General features: G+C 37.2%; 1 protein-coding gene across 1 annotated transcript; it reads right to left on the minus strand.

Annotated features, from left to right (window-relative positions):
- Positions 1 to 1,125: 1,125 nt before the first annotated feature.
- On the minus strand, positions 1,126 to 16,626 carry cd82a (CD82 molecule a). The gene is made up of 9 exons (XM_079584943.1): positions 16,497 to 16,626; positions 11,953 to 12,024; positions 9,636 to 9,708; positions 5,281 to 5,405; positions 4,795 to 4,869; positions 3,675 to 3,773; positions 3,202 to 3,375; positions 2,572 to 2,655; positions 1,126 to 2,448 (listed from the first exon to the last, which is right to left on the minus strand). The coding sequence occupies exons 2-9, from the start codon at positions 12,013 to 12,015 to the stop codon at positions 2,371 to 2,373; spliced, it is 771 nt and encodes a 256-aa protein (XP_079441069.1). The 5' UTR covers positions 12,016 to 12,024; positions 16,497 to 16,626; the 3' UTR covers positions 1,126 to 2,370.
- Between the last annotated feature and the right edge of the window lie 501 nt (positions 16,627 to 17,127).

Here is a 17,127-nt window from a genome sequence, read left to right on the forward strand (position 1 = left end):
ATGAGGGTGAGCAGAGTATGACTCGGTCACAAGAGAGAGAGAGAGAGAGAGAGTGTGTGTGTGTGTGTGTGTGTGTGTGACAGCTCTGTCTCGTGAATGTCTCTGTGGCTTCCTGTCAGCTGCTTTTTCTCATAGTGACCATGTTTGACTGTAAATATTGCTTATAAAATGCAGTTTCAAAATACTTCATAAAACCGTCAGCATTCTACAGCTGTATAGGCTACAGCTACATGATGAAATAATTCTGCTGTAGACCTATGAAAGCTATTACAGCAAAGAGCAGCAGCTGTTGTTGTTTGGCAGACTAGCAGTACATGATCAGAGCGATATTCCAGACTGCTTTCTGACAAAAGACAGCTCAGCTCCAAATTATGTCATCCCTACAGCATTATAATTACAAGTGTAGCTCTGGAGACCTGGAACAGAACATTACCGGAAGGATGGGAGAGGAAACCGACATCCTCTTTGAGCTGCATTACCATAGATCAATGAAGACCCTAAATGCTCAGGTAAAAAAAAAGAGAGAGAGAAAGAGAGAGAACACACTGTAGCCTATTTACAGCATGCAAATCCATAGTATGCTGCATGTATGTATTATTATTATTATTACATTCAGAGCACTTGACATGTTTCTAAAAAAGAGAAGTTGATCATGAGTATCCATGTGTGTGAAGCTTGGGCAAGACTGGAAAGTCATGGACATGGTCTTCTGAAAACAGGATGGCAGGGCAGGCCGGATATGAAGGGGGCGACAGGTGGCAATGAACCCTCTATTGTTGAGAGAAAGAAGGGTGGGTCATGTCATTTAACACCTCACATAAACACTGAGGAGAAACACAGACCACCATGACCATTGAGGAAGACCACCATCTGCTGCAGAAGTGAACAAAAATCATATATTTTATAAGTAGATTTTTGTAATGCGGTTTACTTAAAGCTTTGTTTGTGGTGCTTTAGTAATACAAGGTGTATTTTTATTTACTTGCCTATAATGCAAATGTGAGATTTTGACCACCACCTTCCCAGTTCACTTTATTAAGTATAGAGTAGAACAGATGTGCTACTGCCACCTAGTGAAGATCTGGCAGAAGTACATAGTAAATAAACACACTGAGCACAAATAGGTGTGGTGAGTCATTTATTGTAACACATTCAGCTTAAGAAAGGTACATGTAGTTACAATACTTTTATCATTTTATAATTACTTGATTGGGGACTGTATTCCCTGTATTAAAAAAAACGATTTTTTTTTACATTAAAACAGTAAAATAAGTTTTTACCTTTTATTAAGAACTCAAAGTTTTACGTATTTAACAGAACTATTAAAGATGACAAAGAAAACACTGTTAGCATTTTTCCATTTATACTTGTCATAACAAGTATACAATTAAATTCATAGAGGTGCCAGAGTAAATCAGTTAAATTAGGATCAATGCAATCAAAAATAAAATCAAGTCTGCAGTCAACTTTGGGGGCTAATCTTCATTTTGGTTCACATCATCAAGGAATAGCTTTATATTGTACTTCCTTACAAATATGCTCATACAGATATGCTCAACTTAAGCATGTAGAAAAAGATACAAATTTATCATCTGTACAAAAAAAGGGAACATTTTGACTCCCAAGACTTGTCAAAATCAACATGCAAATGAAAGCTAAAAATATATACACACTAAAAAATATAAACAAAGTCAACAACACTGATGTACAAACATAAATGACAGACTATAACACAGCCAACTTTGTTATTTGGGACATGCCACTGGGGCAGGGTGGAGATTGTGTCAGTCTATGTATACACAAAACAAACACATGCTAAATATCTAAAGAAAAGTCCCTTGTTTTAACAAAAGCAGGCCTTTGTGGTTTTTCCGTTGTCTATAAAGCATAAACCGAAGTTTAATAGGCTATTAACTCATAGTTTGGGTCACTATAATGAAGAAATATCAAAGCAAATACGTTGTCGGCCAGCCTGGCTGTTAAGAAGTGTTGTTGTATAAATAGACATTTGAGGGGCACCAGGACTCATCATACACGTTTCATTCATTTACGTGGGCAGCTTTCATGTTCTGCAATTCAGACTGTCATTACAATGGGCTATTCAAACTGGACTAAAAGATTTGATTTTATATATATATATATATATATATATATATATATATATATATATATATATATATATATATATATATATATATATATCAGGCGATAGTGTTACTGACAAAGAGTGAAATCTCATGACTAAACACAAACCTATAGTTTGTCTTTTGGAAACACTGTATATACTGTAGAAAAAGAGGGAGATCTGTTGTTCCAAGCAAAAAAAGGAAGGACTGAATACATTTGTGTGCAAGTGTCCGTGTTTCCTCCTCAGTACTTTGGCACTTTGGTGTAGTCTTCTTGGTGTACAGTCTTGCAAAGGCCCATAGAAAGTATCATACCAAGGAGCTGTAGGGGAGGGAAAAAATCACAACACTGAGATCAAAAGGGAAATGTGTAATCTGTTCTACAGAAAATGATCATGCTACATAAATTGTTCATGACGCCTGGGCCGGAGGACATACAACATACCTCAATGACAGCCACACCAAGGCAGATTCCCAAAATAATGCCATAATTTGTGAAGAGCCAGCTCCCCACCTTATCCATGCAGCCCTGATGAAGACAGAAAAACACTCTGTCATAACATTATTCACCTGAACTAACCTGTTATTGAAATCATCCACCTCAAATTTCAGAAAATCATTAAAGAAACGGGTATCTTAAGTTGCAATTGGTTAGCCATTAATCCTCCCAGGCACGTGTAATAACTTTGCCCTCAGTGTTCAGCAAAAGTATATCTTATTTATCTACCATTTCAAACAACCTTAAAGGGATAGTTCACCCAAGAATTAAAATTCTGTAATTTACTCGCCATCGTTACTCGTTCCAAACCTGTATGATTTTCATTCTTCTGTTGAACACAAAAGATGATGTTTTGAAGAATGTCAATGGTGCCCAAAACTGGTTACCAACATTCTTCAAAATATCCTCTTGTGTTCCACAGAAGAAACTAAGTCATACAGCTTTAGAACCACATTTTTATGTTGGGTTGGACTATCACTTTTAACAACACAGAATTACATGAAAAAAAATAGGGAAACGTGGATAGATTCACTTAACACGCTAAAATGACTAAGTGATAACTAAGATTTCCCATACCGTCTCATAGATGGGCAATTTACTAGATGCGTCCGAACAGAAGCCGCTATCTGTGACATTAAATGGTTGGAGGGAAGCATTGTGGCAGGAGCATGAGTACAAACTCTCTGAACTGTTCTTTATCATATGGTTTACATCCCAGTCCTCACTTCCAAGCCAGCCACAACACTGCATCTGAGACACACAAACAAGAAACGACAGGGCATGAAGCATTTTATAATGTTGGCTTGATGATAAACCAGGATTATTCAACCCACTAAAATCTATCCATCATACAAGAAAATGAACAGGGAACGGTAATAATGTTGTGAAAGGTTAAACTCGGTCAACCCAACAAGCATTTCTACATTCCAAAGCTTGAACCTCCCACAGAAACCGAGTGTTTTTCATGGCAATACATTCGAATGACATTTAATACACGTCTCAAGCTTGAATTAAAGACAACACATGAGTTTCGCCCATTCTCAACTCACTGTTCTCTGTAGGTAGTCCCAGGCCTGCTCTGCGGTTTTGTTCTGTCCGGTGTAGGTTTCTATGACTTGGGACACAATTTCGATTGTCTCCGTCCTCAGCTGCAATGAAAGTTAAAAGGGTCAGTGGTTTATTTTTCAAGCCCCAGGTATTTGACATGAGATTCACATTGCTGACTTGAGGAAAAAGTTACTAAGCTACAAAAATGGAACGGTGTCTCCTTTTCCCATGAGAAAAGCACGTGTTGCATTTGTATTGGAAGCTAATTTTCTGTATTAGCCTCCAAACCGGTTTGCATTTATGTCCAAAATGAAGATTGAGCAAAAAAAGGACAACGTCTATCATCTACCTGCTCCACATACTTTATGATTTACTGCATATCCTGCTCAGATGCTTCCTATAGTGTCCTCAGAGACGCTTGCTGCTGACTGAACTAGGTGGAGGTGTGAGTGAAGTGTTTGTGTGTGGTCAACCCTTTGCTCATCTTCCTCCTGTGTGACTTTTTTTTTCCATTGTGGTGAATGGAAATGCCCTGCAAAGACTCCAAGTGTATTTTTTGGTATGTGCGATAGGGGGCGATATCATTTCATTTTCAGCCACTGATTCTCTTGACCTCTTTTCCAGCTGTTCTAAACAAAACCTTCACAATGAAATCTAGCTGGAAAATGGAACACATGTTTTGGCTTCAACTTTTCCGAAGTGTTTAACGGCACAGAACATGCAAGCCGTAAGTGTCTTGCACTCCAAAAAAAACATTTTGATGACAGGCTTTAAGAGATCACCCAAAAATAAAAAATCTGACATCATTTACTCACTCTTATCTAGTTCACAACCTGTTTGACTCTTTTTTTCTTTTTTCTATGGAACACGAAAGAAGACATTTTGAGAAGACAAAACTCTTTTGGTTCCCATTGACTTTCACTATATTTTCTGACCATACAATGGAAGTCAAAAGGATTCACAATTGTTTGATTCTTCAAAACATCTTATTCTGCATTCCAAAGAAGAAATATGGTCATATGGGTTTGGAATGACATGAAGGTGAGTAAATGATGACAAAATTCTAATTTTCTCATGAGCAAACCCTCTACGGCAGCCACATTAGGGCGTTCGCTAACTCACTGAATCACGCTGGAAGTAGATGAGAACGGCAGCAGCCACTTGACCAAGGAGGATGAGCAACAGACAGGTGAAGTACTGTAGAGAAAGAGAAAGACAGATATCACATATCTATGTGCACCCCCACCACATATGTCGGTCTCACAGATGTACTGCACAGTCCGCATATATGTGCAACAGAAACGCAACAGCTGGCTCTGTCCAGTATACTCGGATCGTGTGACATGAAACTGCTCAGCAAGGCAAATTTACCCATGACAGCAGAAGTTTCACTTTGAGTTTACAAAAAAACCATGATTCACACACACACACACACACACACACACACACACACACACACACACACACACACACACACACACACACACACACACACACACACACACACACACACACACACACACACACACACACACACACACACACACACAATTAGGATAGATTAAAATAGTGCAGAACATTTAGGGCTGGTTCATTTTTGTGTCTTACCAATCCGAGCAAACAGCGGATCTCATATATGGCCCCCAGACAGCCCAGAAATCCCAGAATCATGGAGAATGAGCCCACGCCAATCAGAATATAGGAGACCGCCTTCAGGACCATGGATGAATCCTCTGTTAGTGAGAGAAACAAACACAATCCTGGTTACAAACTAATCATTACATAATTATGTTGATTAGAAGTAGGGCTGTAACGATTAATCGCGATTAATCGAAATCCAAAATAAAAGTTTGTGTTTACATAGTATATGTGTGTGTATTGTGTATAATTATTTTGTATATATAAATACACACACATGCATGTATATATTTGAGAATTATTTGCATTTATATACTGCATATATATTTTTATATGATTTATATTATATATAAATAGAACTATTTTATATATAAATAACAAATTTTTATTAAATATATACATGCATGTATGTGTATTTATATATACAAAATAATTATACACAATACACACACATATATTATGTAAACACAAACTTTTATTTTGGATTTCGATTAATCGCGATTAATCGTTACAGCCCTAATTAGAAGTTAGAAGTAAACAGCCCTTATTTTCTACACTTTGGTAACACTTTCTAAACATTAACATTGGTTAATGCATAAGTTAACATGAAATAGCGATGAAAAATACGGTTACAGCATTTATTAATCTTGGTTAATGTAAATTTCTACATATTAAACAGTCTGGGGTCAGTAAAAAAAAAAAAATTTTTAAAGAAACTAATACTTTTATTCAACAAAGACAGATTTAATTGATGAAAAGTGACAGTAAAGATTTTACAGTCTTACAAAACAATCTATTTTCATATAAATGCTGTTATTTTGAATGTTTTTTTCATCAAAGAATCCTGAAAAAAAGTATTACTGTTTCCACAAAAATACACTTAATCATGTTTTTAACATTAATAATAATACATTTTCTTGAGCACCAAATCAGAATGATTTCTGAAGGATCATGTGACCCTGAAGATGCCATCACAAGTAAAAAATTACATTTTAAAATACATTAGCATTTCAAATTGCAACAATAGTTCACAACATTACTGTTTTGTTTATATTTATGATCAAATAAATCAGTTCTTGGTGAGCATTAGAGACTTTAAAAAAAAATGTTACCCACCCAAACCTTTTAAAGGGTAGTTTACATTTTTAACATTTAAAGTTGTACAAATTAGAAAATAAATTATGATGAACAATATAGTTATAAATTAGCATTAATCTAGATAGGTAAATGCCTTAAACTTATTAAGCCTTATGCTAAAGTGTCATCAACACTTTTTATATGGTTTGTTGCACATTACAAACTCATTTTGGTGTCAAATACTCCAAGCCAGTAAATACAGTCTCGGGTTGTCCTCATGAATATGCACTGTGTAACGTCGAGATGGGTTTGGCAGGTCTCCCTTGCAATCTTGACTGAGTCGTGACGGGCTATAGTACAGTGTGATGCTCACTGTACACCATTGAACAGTTGAGTCAGACATTCTGTGGCTTTACCTCAAAGAAGCAGCACATTCTCCAACTGTGCACTGGTCCTGCTTCAGTCAGGCTTTCATGCGTATTGTCAGAACGCCATACTGAGAAGCCTCTGTCATATCATCCAGCCTCAAAATACCTCAGTGGCTCCCCAGCAAAAACAACATTACCACAGACAGCCTTACAAACAATACCACAGTGTGGAGCAGAGCGTTGTGTGACTGTGGGCGCAGAGCATACAATGGCCTATCATGTGACCTGATGTAATCATCATTACGAAACCCAGCACTTAGATGAGATGACCAGCTCAACCCTGATGATTACAGCATTCGTCAAAGCACAAATAACACAATGAGTTCATCTTTTCACACGGTTGAGAAGGCACGATCTAAATCTTACATAATTCAGGCTGTTTAATAATGAATGATTAAGAGAGAATTAGATACTGGGAAACCTAGACGCTGGAAACTGTGAACTGTGAAGCAGCGGATTGCAATTAGTCACAAGCAAGCAAACAAATCTAGCATCCTAAGGAACAATGTGAAGTGAGTTATCTTTTTGGGAATCATCTCAGCCCATTCTGTTCGTTGTGGAGAAATTGTCACAAGATTCACAGCAGGTGGTTGTTCTGAAATGTTTGAATTAACTATTTTTTAAATAGAGTTAAATAGAGTTTTAAATGGGAAACAGTGAGACAAGGCTCTTTTGTGCCATGTGGTAAATATTATCAAAATTCTCTGGCGCCATAAACAATAGTAGAATAAAGAACAAGGCATTTTTCCTTTAACAAAGCAAAAGCCTTTGTAAGTTCGACCACTGTGCTCAGCAACAACCAAGTTCAAAGCATTTGGCTGAGGAAACCAGTTGCAATGAACGCAACAATTCGGTTTCAATTAATCCATCTGATTCCAAAACCCCAAGAATGGGCATTGGCATTACAAATAAAAGCATTAAACGTGTGTCTGCAATTCAGCTTCAAATGTGTGGGCCTTTCTAACTTCAGCACTGTAAATCTCAACAACCCCATGCTGTTGAAGTGCCTAATGGTGTCTAACGGAAACAGGAAAATCCTCTAGGGATCAGTGAGCCGGTGAAGGCCACTGGCATCTGGATTAGAAAAACAATGATGTTCAGAAAACTTTTTTTTTTACGATGGGTAGAAGGGCTCACTGTTTGCATGCATGGCTAGGGGTCCCAACAAACAGCCAGCGACCGCTGTGCACTGCAGGAATGTGTCTGTCAGATGAATTATGACGTGAAAAGGAAGAGTACGAAAGGTTGACAGAATCACTGCTGTTGGTATCATGCTATGGCGTGAGCCTGGGCTTTCTTAAAATCAGTTTTCTGCTCTGAACAATCAATCAAACAAAAAACATTTTATAGCACAGCCACTCAGACTGGGTTCAAGTCTTGGGTCAGGCACACTACATTTTACAAGACAACATTTGAAAACTTTTCCCAAGTCAACTACTGTAATCATTTTGTAAATTTAGGGACTGTCAATGTGCTTTGAGCATTGTTCATTTGCACACATTCTTTTGTTATATTCATTTATTTCAGTCCATTTTACTTGAACTGAAATGGCCTCTAAATTTAGTTGACGAAAAAGAGCCAATTTAAACCAGCACACATTCACTGTTCCGTTTCAGCTTCCTTGTAAGGAAGTCAATCCAACTTCCTTACAATGCTTTTTTTTGTGTGTTGATAAAATCAAAAACCCTTTGGTATTGACCACATTTGTCAGTAATTTTGTTGACACAAAGAGCACCGAATCAGCATATTAGAATGATTTCTGAAGGATCGTGTGACACTGAAGACTGGAGTAATGTTGCTGAAAATTCAGCTTTACCATCACAGGAATAGTTAACATTTTAAAATCTATATTGAAATAGAAAACAGTTATTTTAAATTGTAATAATATTTCACAGTATTACTATATTTTTGATTAAATAAATGCAGCCTTGGTAAGCATTTTTGACTTCTTTCAAAAACCAAACTTTTGAACTGATTAAGACCGGAGGCAGATAGAGGCTCATTCTTTTCCCTACTTGGACATACTTGCTCACCAGTGTTAATTTGTTCTTTCCAATGTCTAATGCAACAAGAGGCCTGATCTGAGCATTGACGTGATGCATGCTAATGAGTCAGCCGCTAAAAGAGCCCTGTGTGGCAGCGAGGGAGCACCTGCAGACTGCCTCAGACGTGCTATGTCACACACAGGCCCTGCCTGGCTCGCGCACAGAGCCGTGAACTCAATGGCTGATCCGGAGCCAGCTGTGAACATGTAGCTCCAGCCTGCTTGGCAGTGTCTGTAAAACCAGACCTAGTGACCCAGAGCTCCCTGCAATGGCCTCTGGGATGGAAAATAGATCAGAAGTGTGCAGGGGGAGAGGTGATGAAAAATACAGAGCCCATCGTGAACAATCTGTCCAAAAGCCTGAATAATATGCTTTAAGATGAGACTAATGGTTATCATCAAACAAGAGCAAAACGAGAGACAGATGGCCCCTGTAAAAGTGGGTCTGAGTCACTGGTGCACAAGCCCAGAAGGTTTCATTCAAAAGTACAACGGGATAAAACTTCACTAATGAGAGCATAAAAAGACAAGATCAACGACCAACTCTTATCACCACTTCCGCTGGATTTTACTACAACCAACTAAAAGCAAAGGAACTCTCCCATGGGGCATTAAATTAGCCTTTTAGATTAATGTGAACGCATTTTCAAACCATCCTAGAGAAAATGACTGTGAGAGTAGATTTAGGTTATTAGGAGCATCATTTCCCTGCTACTTTAAGTACATGACATTTTATGGTTTTCTCTTCGTTGCACACATTTTATGCAGAAACTTACGCAACACTGCAATGAGGCTCTGATTGTCTAGGAGGATCCACAGTCCAAATCCCATAATCGTAGCTCCGAAGATCTGAAGAGAGACAAAAAAGAATAAAGGGTGGGGGGGGGGCAGAGGAAAGAAAAAAGGAATGAGAGAATCAATCATATAGTCCAGGACAGGAGGGGAACTAGGGGCCCCGCATTTCAGTTTACAAGCTGCAACTTGTTCACTCCAAATCTCTTGGACAGAGCTAAAGATGGAAACTCTAGTATTAAAGCGTTCCCTGAAACACAGGAAGGTTGTGTGCATGTGTGTGAGAGTATGTAACAAACGAAACGCACTAATCCTGGCCCGTAGGAAGCTATGAACTGTTCCCTGATCTCTAACTGTGGGGTTCCAGACTCGTTCTCACATCTGGGACTGATTGGGCTGTGCTTCTGCGTGGCAGTGGCTGGAGGGGAGGGGAGCGCAGCGGATGTTGCAGGAGTTCAACAGCAACACAGTCTTCGCTAACAAGCGCTCCATCTACTCTCCTCATTTATAACACCAGGGCACATGCTGGTGCGCTATCATTTGTCAAAATGCTTTTTTAACCAATTTTGACTAAGGTGTATTTCCTTCTGTGTACCGATTCTTTAGTTACTATGGTGCAACTTCACAATAAGGTGCATGGAAACAGGAAAATTGGGAATGGGAAGTGACAAAGACAAATCCAGCAACACTTGTTTAACTATTTTAAAAAATCAATGCATTTCATTACACAGATCTTCATTAGGGTTTAAAGAAAACAACTGAAGAGTTTTTTTTTTAATAGAAAAAAAAAGAACAGACAAAAATAGTTAAATAGTTAACAATGCTATAAATTAAAGAATAATATTTTATATATTATTTAAAATTAATATTTTAAATAAAATGTATATAAAAAATAATTTATAAATGTATATAAAAAATAAAATATTAACATATATAAAAACAAAATAATTCAAGAAAATTCCTAAAAATTCCTTTTTTTTGTCTGTGTACTACATCTAATCGTATATTTAAAACTTTGTTGGCTCTTACAATAAATTGCTTGTGATGTTCCTAATTTTTAAGTCACTTTAGATGAAAGCATCTTGCAAATAATAATAAAATAGAAATATGTAAATGCCAATCAGAACATACCAACACCACCAATCTGAGCCCTTCCTCTTATAATGTTGTTGTCATATTTTTGACTTTCTTAAACCATTTTGCTTGGCTCATTTAAACATACTGGTTGCGTTCCAAATGGTTGGAATTAATCCTTTGTCTCTTCCTGTACCCTTTAAGCCTGAGCACCCTGGCCTGCAGAGAATAAACTTGGATCAGAGATTTCTTTTTTTCCTACATGGAACAAGCCCAAGGATGACAAAGGAGAGCAGGCTGTTTCTCTCTCTGAGATCAAGAAGAGTAAACTGTCTGGGTAACAAATGGCAAACACTTCATCTGGATGTTAACTAGAGTGCATTCCTGCGACAGAGAGATACAAGGCTGCTATGAAGCACCTATAACTAATAAACATATGGCTTTTTCCATGAACAGAAAGACCTTCAACAGTAATTACTTATTTATAATACAGCGAAGATATCACTGGTTCAGTGAATGTCAGTCAAACTTATGTTAAGAAAACTGGGACAGCTTTTAGCAGTGAGCTAAAAAATCATAATTTATAAAAAGAAACAAGCTGGGGGAAAGTTGTCCTCAGAACAGTTCACACATGCCTAATGCAGTAACACTTAATAATAAGGTTCAATTTGATTACTTTTGTTAATCTATAAGGTATTATGAACTACATTTACATTTACATTTATGCATTTGGCAGACGCTTTTATCCAAAGCGACTTACATTGCATTATCCTATACATTTATACATAGGTATGTGCAATCCCCTGGGATCGAACCCACAACCTTGCGTTGTTAGCGCAATGCTCTTACCACTGAGCTACAGGAAAGCACTAACAATGAACAATCATTTTACAGCATTTACTAATCTTCGGCAAAGTTAATTTTTACATTAGTGTGTTAGAAACTAACAAATTAATGAAAAGTATAGGCTATAGTTATAAATTCACATCAACCTAATTCTTGTCAAAAATGACTGTTCATTGTTAGTTCATGATACATAATGCATTAAACAATGTTTGTTAACAAATTGAACCTGATTGAAAAGTGTTACATCTAATGCTAACATATTCTATTAGTGATCTTACTTTTATTAGTTCTATTCAAGGAACAAAGCACAAAGCAGTTGACATTCAAATGATTCAACTAACTGAACTTTTACTTGTTCTTTAATTAGAAAGTGAGACTTACAAAGAATATTAAGTTGAAGAAAAACAGGAAGTACTTGGTGGCAGCGATGCACCCTTTCCCCATTTTGCTGACCTGTACAAACCAAAAACAAGAAAACAGAAGTATAATTAAGGACCAGTTTATATAATACATTTCACAGATTAAGAGAAATGGGAAACGAGCGACAGGACATAACAGATAAACATGGCTGTAAGGATTACAATTACTTTTTTCGCAGGATTAGTGATGCGAGCTAAATAAAATCTCTAAGCAAACATACACTTTCATCATCCTATATGATTGCTAGAGTTTAAAAATTCAATACAGCATCCCCTTGCTTTCAGACACAGCATGCGGTCATCATCAGATCAATATGAAGCACACAGAACTAAAATCCACAGGACAGGTCAATACTCTCCTCTGGACTGTGTGATGGCTGTTGGCACTCTTTTTAGATAATGACCCACATTCTGGCTGTCATTAATAGGTTAGTATTATACTTCTCGTGCTATTTGTGGGCCTGTGTGCTGCGTGGCACACTTTGGCACGTCCAATGACCTCAGAGTGGGCGAAAGAATTGTGAGTAATGATAAGCAGATATAGAGCAACAACACAAAGCAGATCAGGCCACAGATGGAGAAAACAGCATTGCTGGAGCCATTTATAGACAAACACAGGAGCTCATTCAAAGCATTCTTGCAGTGGAGATGAATGGATGGACTTTCATCCCACCACTCAGAGATACTACATCTGAAGAACCACTTCAGCCCTTGTTTTACAGTGATGTAAACTAAACCACCCAACAACACCTTTGAATGGGAGTGTCAATATATATTGAGCAGAGCATGTTCGGGGGCAGTATAAGATTTTTTTTTTTTATAATAATATTTTTATTCAGTTACATTTGTTATTTTGAATTTATCAGCATATTAGAATGATTTCTGAAGGATCATGTGACACTGAAGGCTGGAGTAATGATGCCCAAAATTCAGCTTTGCCATCACAGGAATACATTGCTGTTTAAATGTTAACATAGCAAACAATTATTTTAAATTCTAATATTATTTCACAATATAGCAGTTTTTTTTACTGTATTTTTGTATTCTGTATTCTTTCAAAAAAGTGTGTTTAAATGTATATATAAATACACTCAAATACAATGGTAAAATACTGCTTTGGATTAAAGTGTCTAAAATAGAAATAAAAAAAATGGAGCAAAAATCTAAAAGATCCCATAAGCCAATATCTGTCCGCAGAGTGTCTTTTACTTTTTAGAAAGTTATCTTACAGGGGGGGAAAAAACACTTCACAAGCAAACTTACATTAACTTCTATAGTTTTTAATCAGTTCATGGGAAACAAACCGTGTGAGGAATAGCCTGGAATAAACCTGAACATTTGTTTAACTTGCTTGCTTTAATTTAGTTTTGAAGAGAGGAATCACAGTGCTGCTGAGCTGAGGCCAACCAGCTCAATTAAAAATCTCTCAAATTTTTCCACCATGGGAGAGATCGTAAGGTTTTTTGATATGTCCCGTGCGACAAAGTCTGTGGAATCAAATTACCTGCACTTCCTCCTCTTTCTGCAGAGTGAAGAAACCAGGCTTTATTTTTACCTTAAGTGAATTTCCTAATGTCTGCACAAGGTCTTACACGAGACATAAACAAAAAGAGGTTTTAAACAAATTCAACCTTGATAAGAGCACTGTTGTGCTTCTGATCAAGGTCAGCATTGAGCTGATATACCACATATGAAGGTCACAGAGCTGTTATGACTACTTAAAAGAGTGCCAACACACATGTAACTTATCCAATCTCAGTCAGACAGATAAAAAGTGTGTCACAACGCACTAACATTTGAATCAGGCCAGCACATCACCACAGGGAGAAATCTGACCATATATATTACCCGAAACAGTTTATCAGTAGAAGTTTATCTTATCTATCTCGGTCATTGCAAAATAACCTTAGGGCCTGGTTTCACAGACAGGGCTTAGATTAAGCCTGGATTAGGCCATAGTTTAATTAGGACATTTAAGTAGCTTTTATAAACGTGCCTTAGAAAAACAAAACATTACTGGTGTGCCTCTTGAGGCAAAACAATGGCACTGACATATTTTAAGATATGCCAGTGCAAGTTGCTCTCAGTTAAAACATGCTTTTTAGTCTGGGACTAGTCTTAAACCTCATCAAAGGGGTTTATAAGCTGAAAAGCAATGAAATGCTTGCAAAATGAGTACAGCCACAGCGAGCAAGTATCCTTTGAGGTTCATCAGCATTCAGCTCATCTACACAGTGTACACTGAGGCTCTCGTCTAGTTCACACTCCACTCTCCAACCACCCTCCCCCACACTCACAGCGATAGGACCAGCTTTAAATTTCCCACAACCACAATGGCAGCTTTCAGCCACGCTTTTCAAATCGAACAAAAGGAGAAACTCCACACACTCAGGAGCCCACTGTAGCCTTAAAGTTACCACAAAACTGATGACATCCTCAACTTTAACATCCAAAGAAAACTTACAAGTGCACAACTGTTGTGGAATCTATTAACAAATGCTGATTGAGCAAGTGTGCTTTATATAAAGTGACTGAGCTTACTTGCAAGTGACTAAGCAACACAATTAAGTCTATAGCTGATAATTTAACCCCTGTCTAAACGCCTTCTAGGCTTTGTCGTTTCCATGAGAACTTTATTTGAACTTGCACATGCCAAACAGGTTGTTACTGCAAACATGATGCAGGCTGGCGTAAAGGGGTGCAGAGAAACCACTCTTGAGGGACTAAACAGTCTCGCACTCCACACAGCATGCCGAAAAGTGAAATCCCGAAAAAGGGGAAGCCCACAGGGGCCACTGGCCTTGTCTCTCCACAGTTACTGCAGCCAGAAACAAGGCGTGCATTCATTAGGACGGTTAATCTCTCTACACCTGAACACAAAGACCAACTTGATGCCACCAGTCATGTTAAAATGGGCTGTGCGGGTAGCTACTAAAATGGCCCAGAGAAGTTATTAAACGTTTTATGATGAATGACGACTATGGTTTAAAAAAGCAACAACAGGGAGGGACAGATGTTTCGGTCTGAATCATTACCTATCAATGGAATGCAAGCAAACTAGAAGAGTTTACTCGAAAGAAGGTGTTATTGTTTAGAGTTGTTATTGTATCAACTACAACTTAACTCAACTCTGTCTCAGATGCTTGTCCAACAATTCTGAGAAATGAAGGTAGACTTAAATGAGACAATTGTTGACATATAGACCAAAGGACCAATAAAAAAATAAAGTGGATATCAATATTAATTTGGTTTTAGGACAATTTGATGCAAAGTGTTTTCATTTAGGCCTGATTTTAATATAATGTGTTGAAATGCTGAGATCTCTTAGAGGAGACACGTAAGATTACCGAGGTATTTTTCTCAAGATTATTAACAACAGGTCTCCATTTGTGCTCCATATTTTCTCATTGTTGTCTAGGAAATACAACTGAGATAGTAAAGATTTCAATTGTTATATTTCTTTCCTATTGGTACGTTTGTAACCAGCTAATTCTAAACAGTAAAATAAATCAAATCAAATATAATGGATGCACGCACTTTGCTTTTACACAAAGACAACAGACTATAAATTGAACTTGAGCTGGTAAAGTATAAGTGTGTAACATATTCCTGTTATTAGGCTATTAATGCATTATTTTGTAAGTAAGTCTAGTTCAACTTAATCCACACATCAACATCTTACACCTAATTTGTAGGCAGACATAGACTCAATTTACTTATAGGTCTAGTTCACTTAATGTTAATCAAATTCCTATTCGCCTCCAACAGAAAAAGTCTATTTCAACTGACGTGCCAAATCACTTACAGTTGTAAACCGACCTGACCTACATACGACAGGTCTCATATTACAGTTCATAACCAGTGCATTAAACATCCTCACAAAGAGAGCTCCCTAAAAATACTAAAGTGGGAAAAATAGAGACTTTGCGCTGGCGGGGGAAACGGGCTTTTTAATAACCCTGAACAAAAATTATTCCAGCAAATTATTTTGAGGACTGTGAAGAATACATAGGCTACTTGCTACTTTATCTTGGCTGATAATAGCTCTTCCCAGAAGGATCAAATTATTATAAACTGAAAGCGAAATCATGACAATGAGTGCGAGAAACAACCCTTGACAACTTTTCATAAATGTTTTATAGAAGTAAACTGTGAACAGAAATGAATTAGCCTAGATACAAAGTAGAAAACTGAAATAGAGAACGGACAAAACATTGAACATGCGATGTGTTAACTCCGTTCACTATTATACTGTAGTAGGCTAATAGCTGACAGAATATATATTAGCCTATACATGACACGCCAACACATTAAAACTCCCTGTGCTATTAAAACACTTGAAAAGAAATCTAATTTACCAACTCATGATGACCACTTTCTATTTAAACTTTTCATTTCAGTCGTGAGTTCAATTTCAGTTAGAGATGTAAAGAACTATTCAGTATGAGGTACAAAACATTTATTAGGTAGGCTACTTTAAATGTCAAGCTCTGAAAGCATACTCACGTATAGTGTCGGGATGAGAAAATGAGAAAAGTACAATCGATGTCAGCTGCGCGTCTCCTCCAGCGTTAATGAGTCTAGTGCGAGTGAGCAGGCTGGAGTTAGAGAAGAAGAAAAGCTGCTCACATTCTCCCCCGTGTGGATGTTATTGAGCTTACAACAGTGCTTCTCAACCAGAGACGCTGTCCACTTGGGGGCCTCATAAGAAATGCACATATTAAAAAGCATCACGTTACATTTAAACGTTTAACAAACGAAATTGACCATTTTTTATAATAATAAAAAAACACTGACCCATAAAAATTACTCAACTGATCCTATGCGAATAAATATTTTTAAGAACCCATTTAAAGTAAGTATATAGGCATATTCATTATATGACAGCATTTCTAAACGTGTTATTATATAAAAAAAAAAAATATATATATATATATATATATGTGTGTGTGTGTGTGTGTGTGTGTGTGTGTGTGTGTGTGTGTGTGTGTGTGTGTGTGTGTGTGTGTGTGTGTGTGTGTGTGTGTGTGTATAAAAACGCTAGCAAAATCGCTTTCTCCTCTGGATGTTAAGCTGCTTGAGCTCATCATGTTAGGATCAGTATATGAGATTGAAAACAACTTTGTGTGTTTGTTCA

Source organism: Phoxinus phoxinus (assembly GCF_949152265.1).
Source record: "Phoxinus phoxinus genome assembly, chromosome: 2".
Classification (NCBI taxonomy): Eukaryota; Metazoa; Chordata; class Actinopteri; order Cypriniformes; family Leuciscidae; genus Phoxinus; species Phoxinus phoxinus.

Bases quoted from the DNA above. Each gene is read 5' to 3' on its own strand.
- cd82a (XM_079584943.1), bottom strand. From the start codon at position 12,015: ATGGGGAAAGGGTGCATCGCTGCCACCAAGTACTTCCTGTTTTTCTTC. The intron at 9,709-11,952 runs GTAAGTCTCACT...GTCTCTCTTCAG, and splicing joins TCTTCAACTTAATATTCTTT to ATCTTCGGAGCTACGATTAT. The intron at 5,406-9,635 runs GTAAGTTTCTGC...TCTCACTAACAG, and splicing joins GAGCCTCATTGCAGTGTTGC to AGGATTCATCCATGGTCCTG.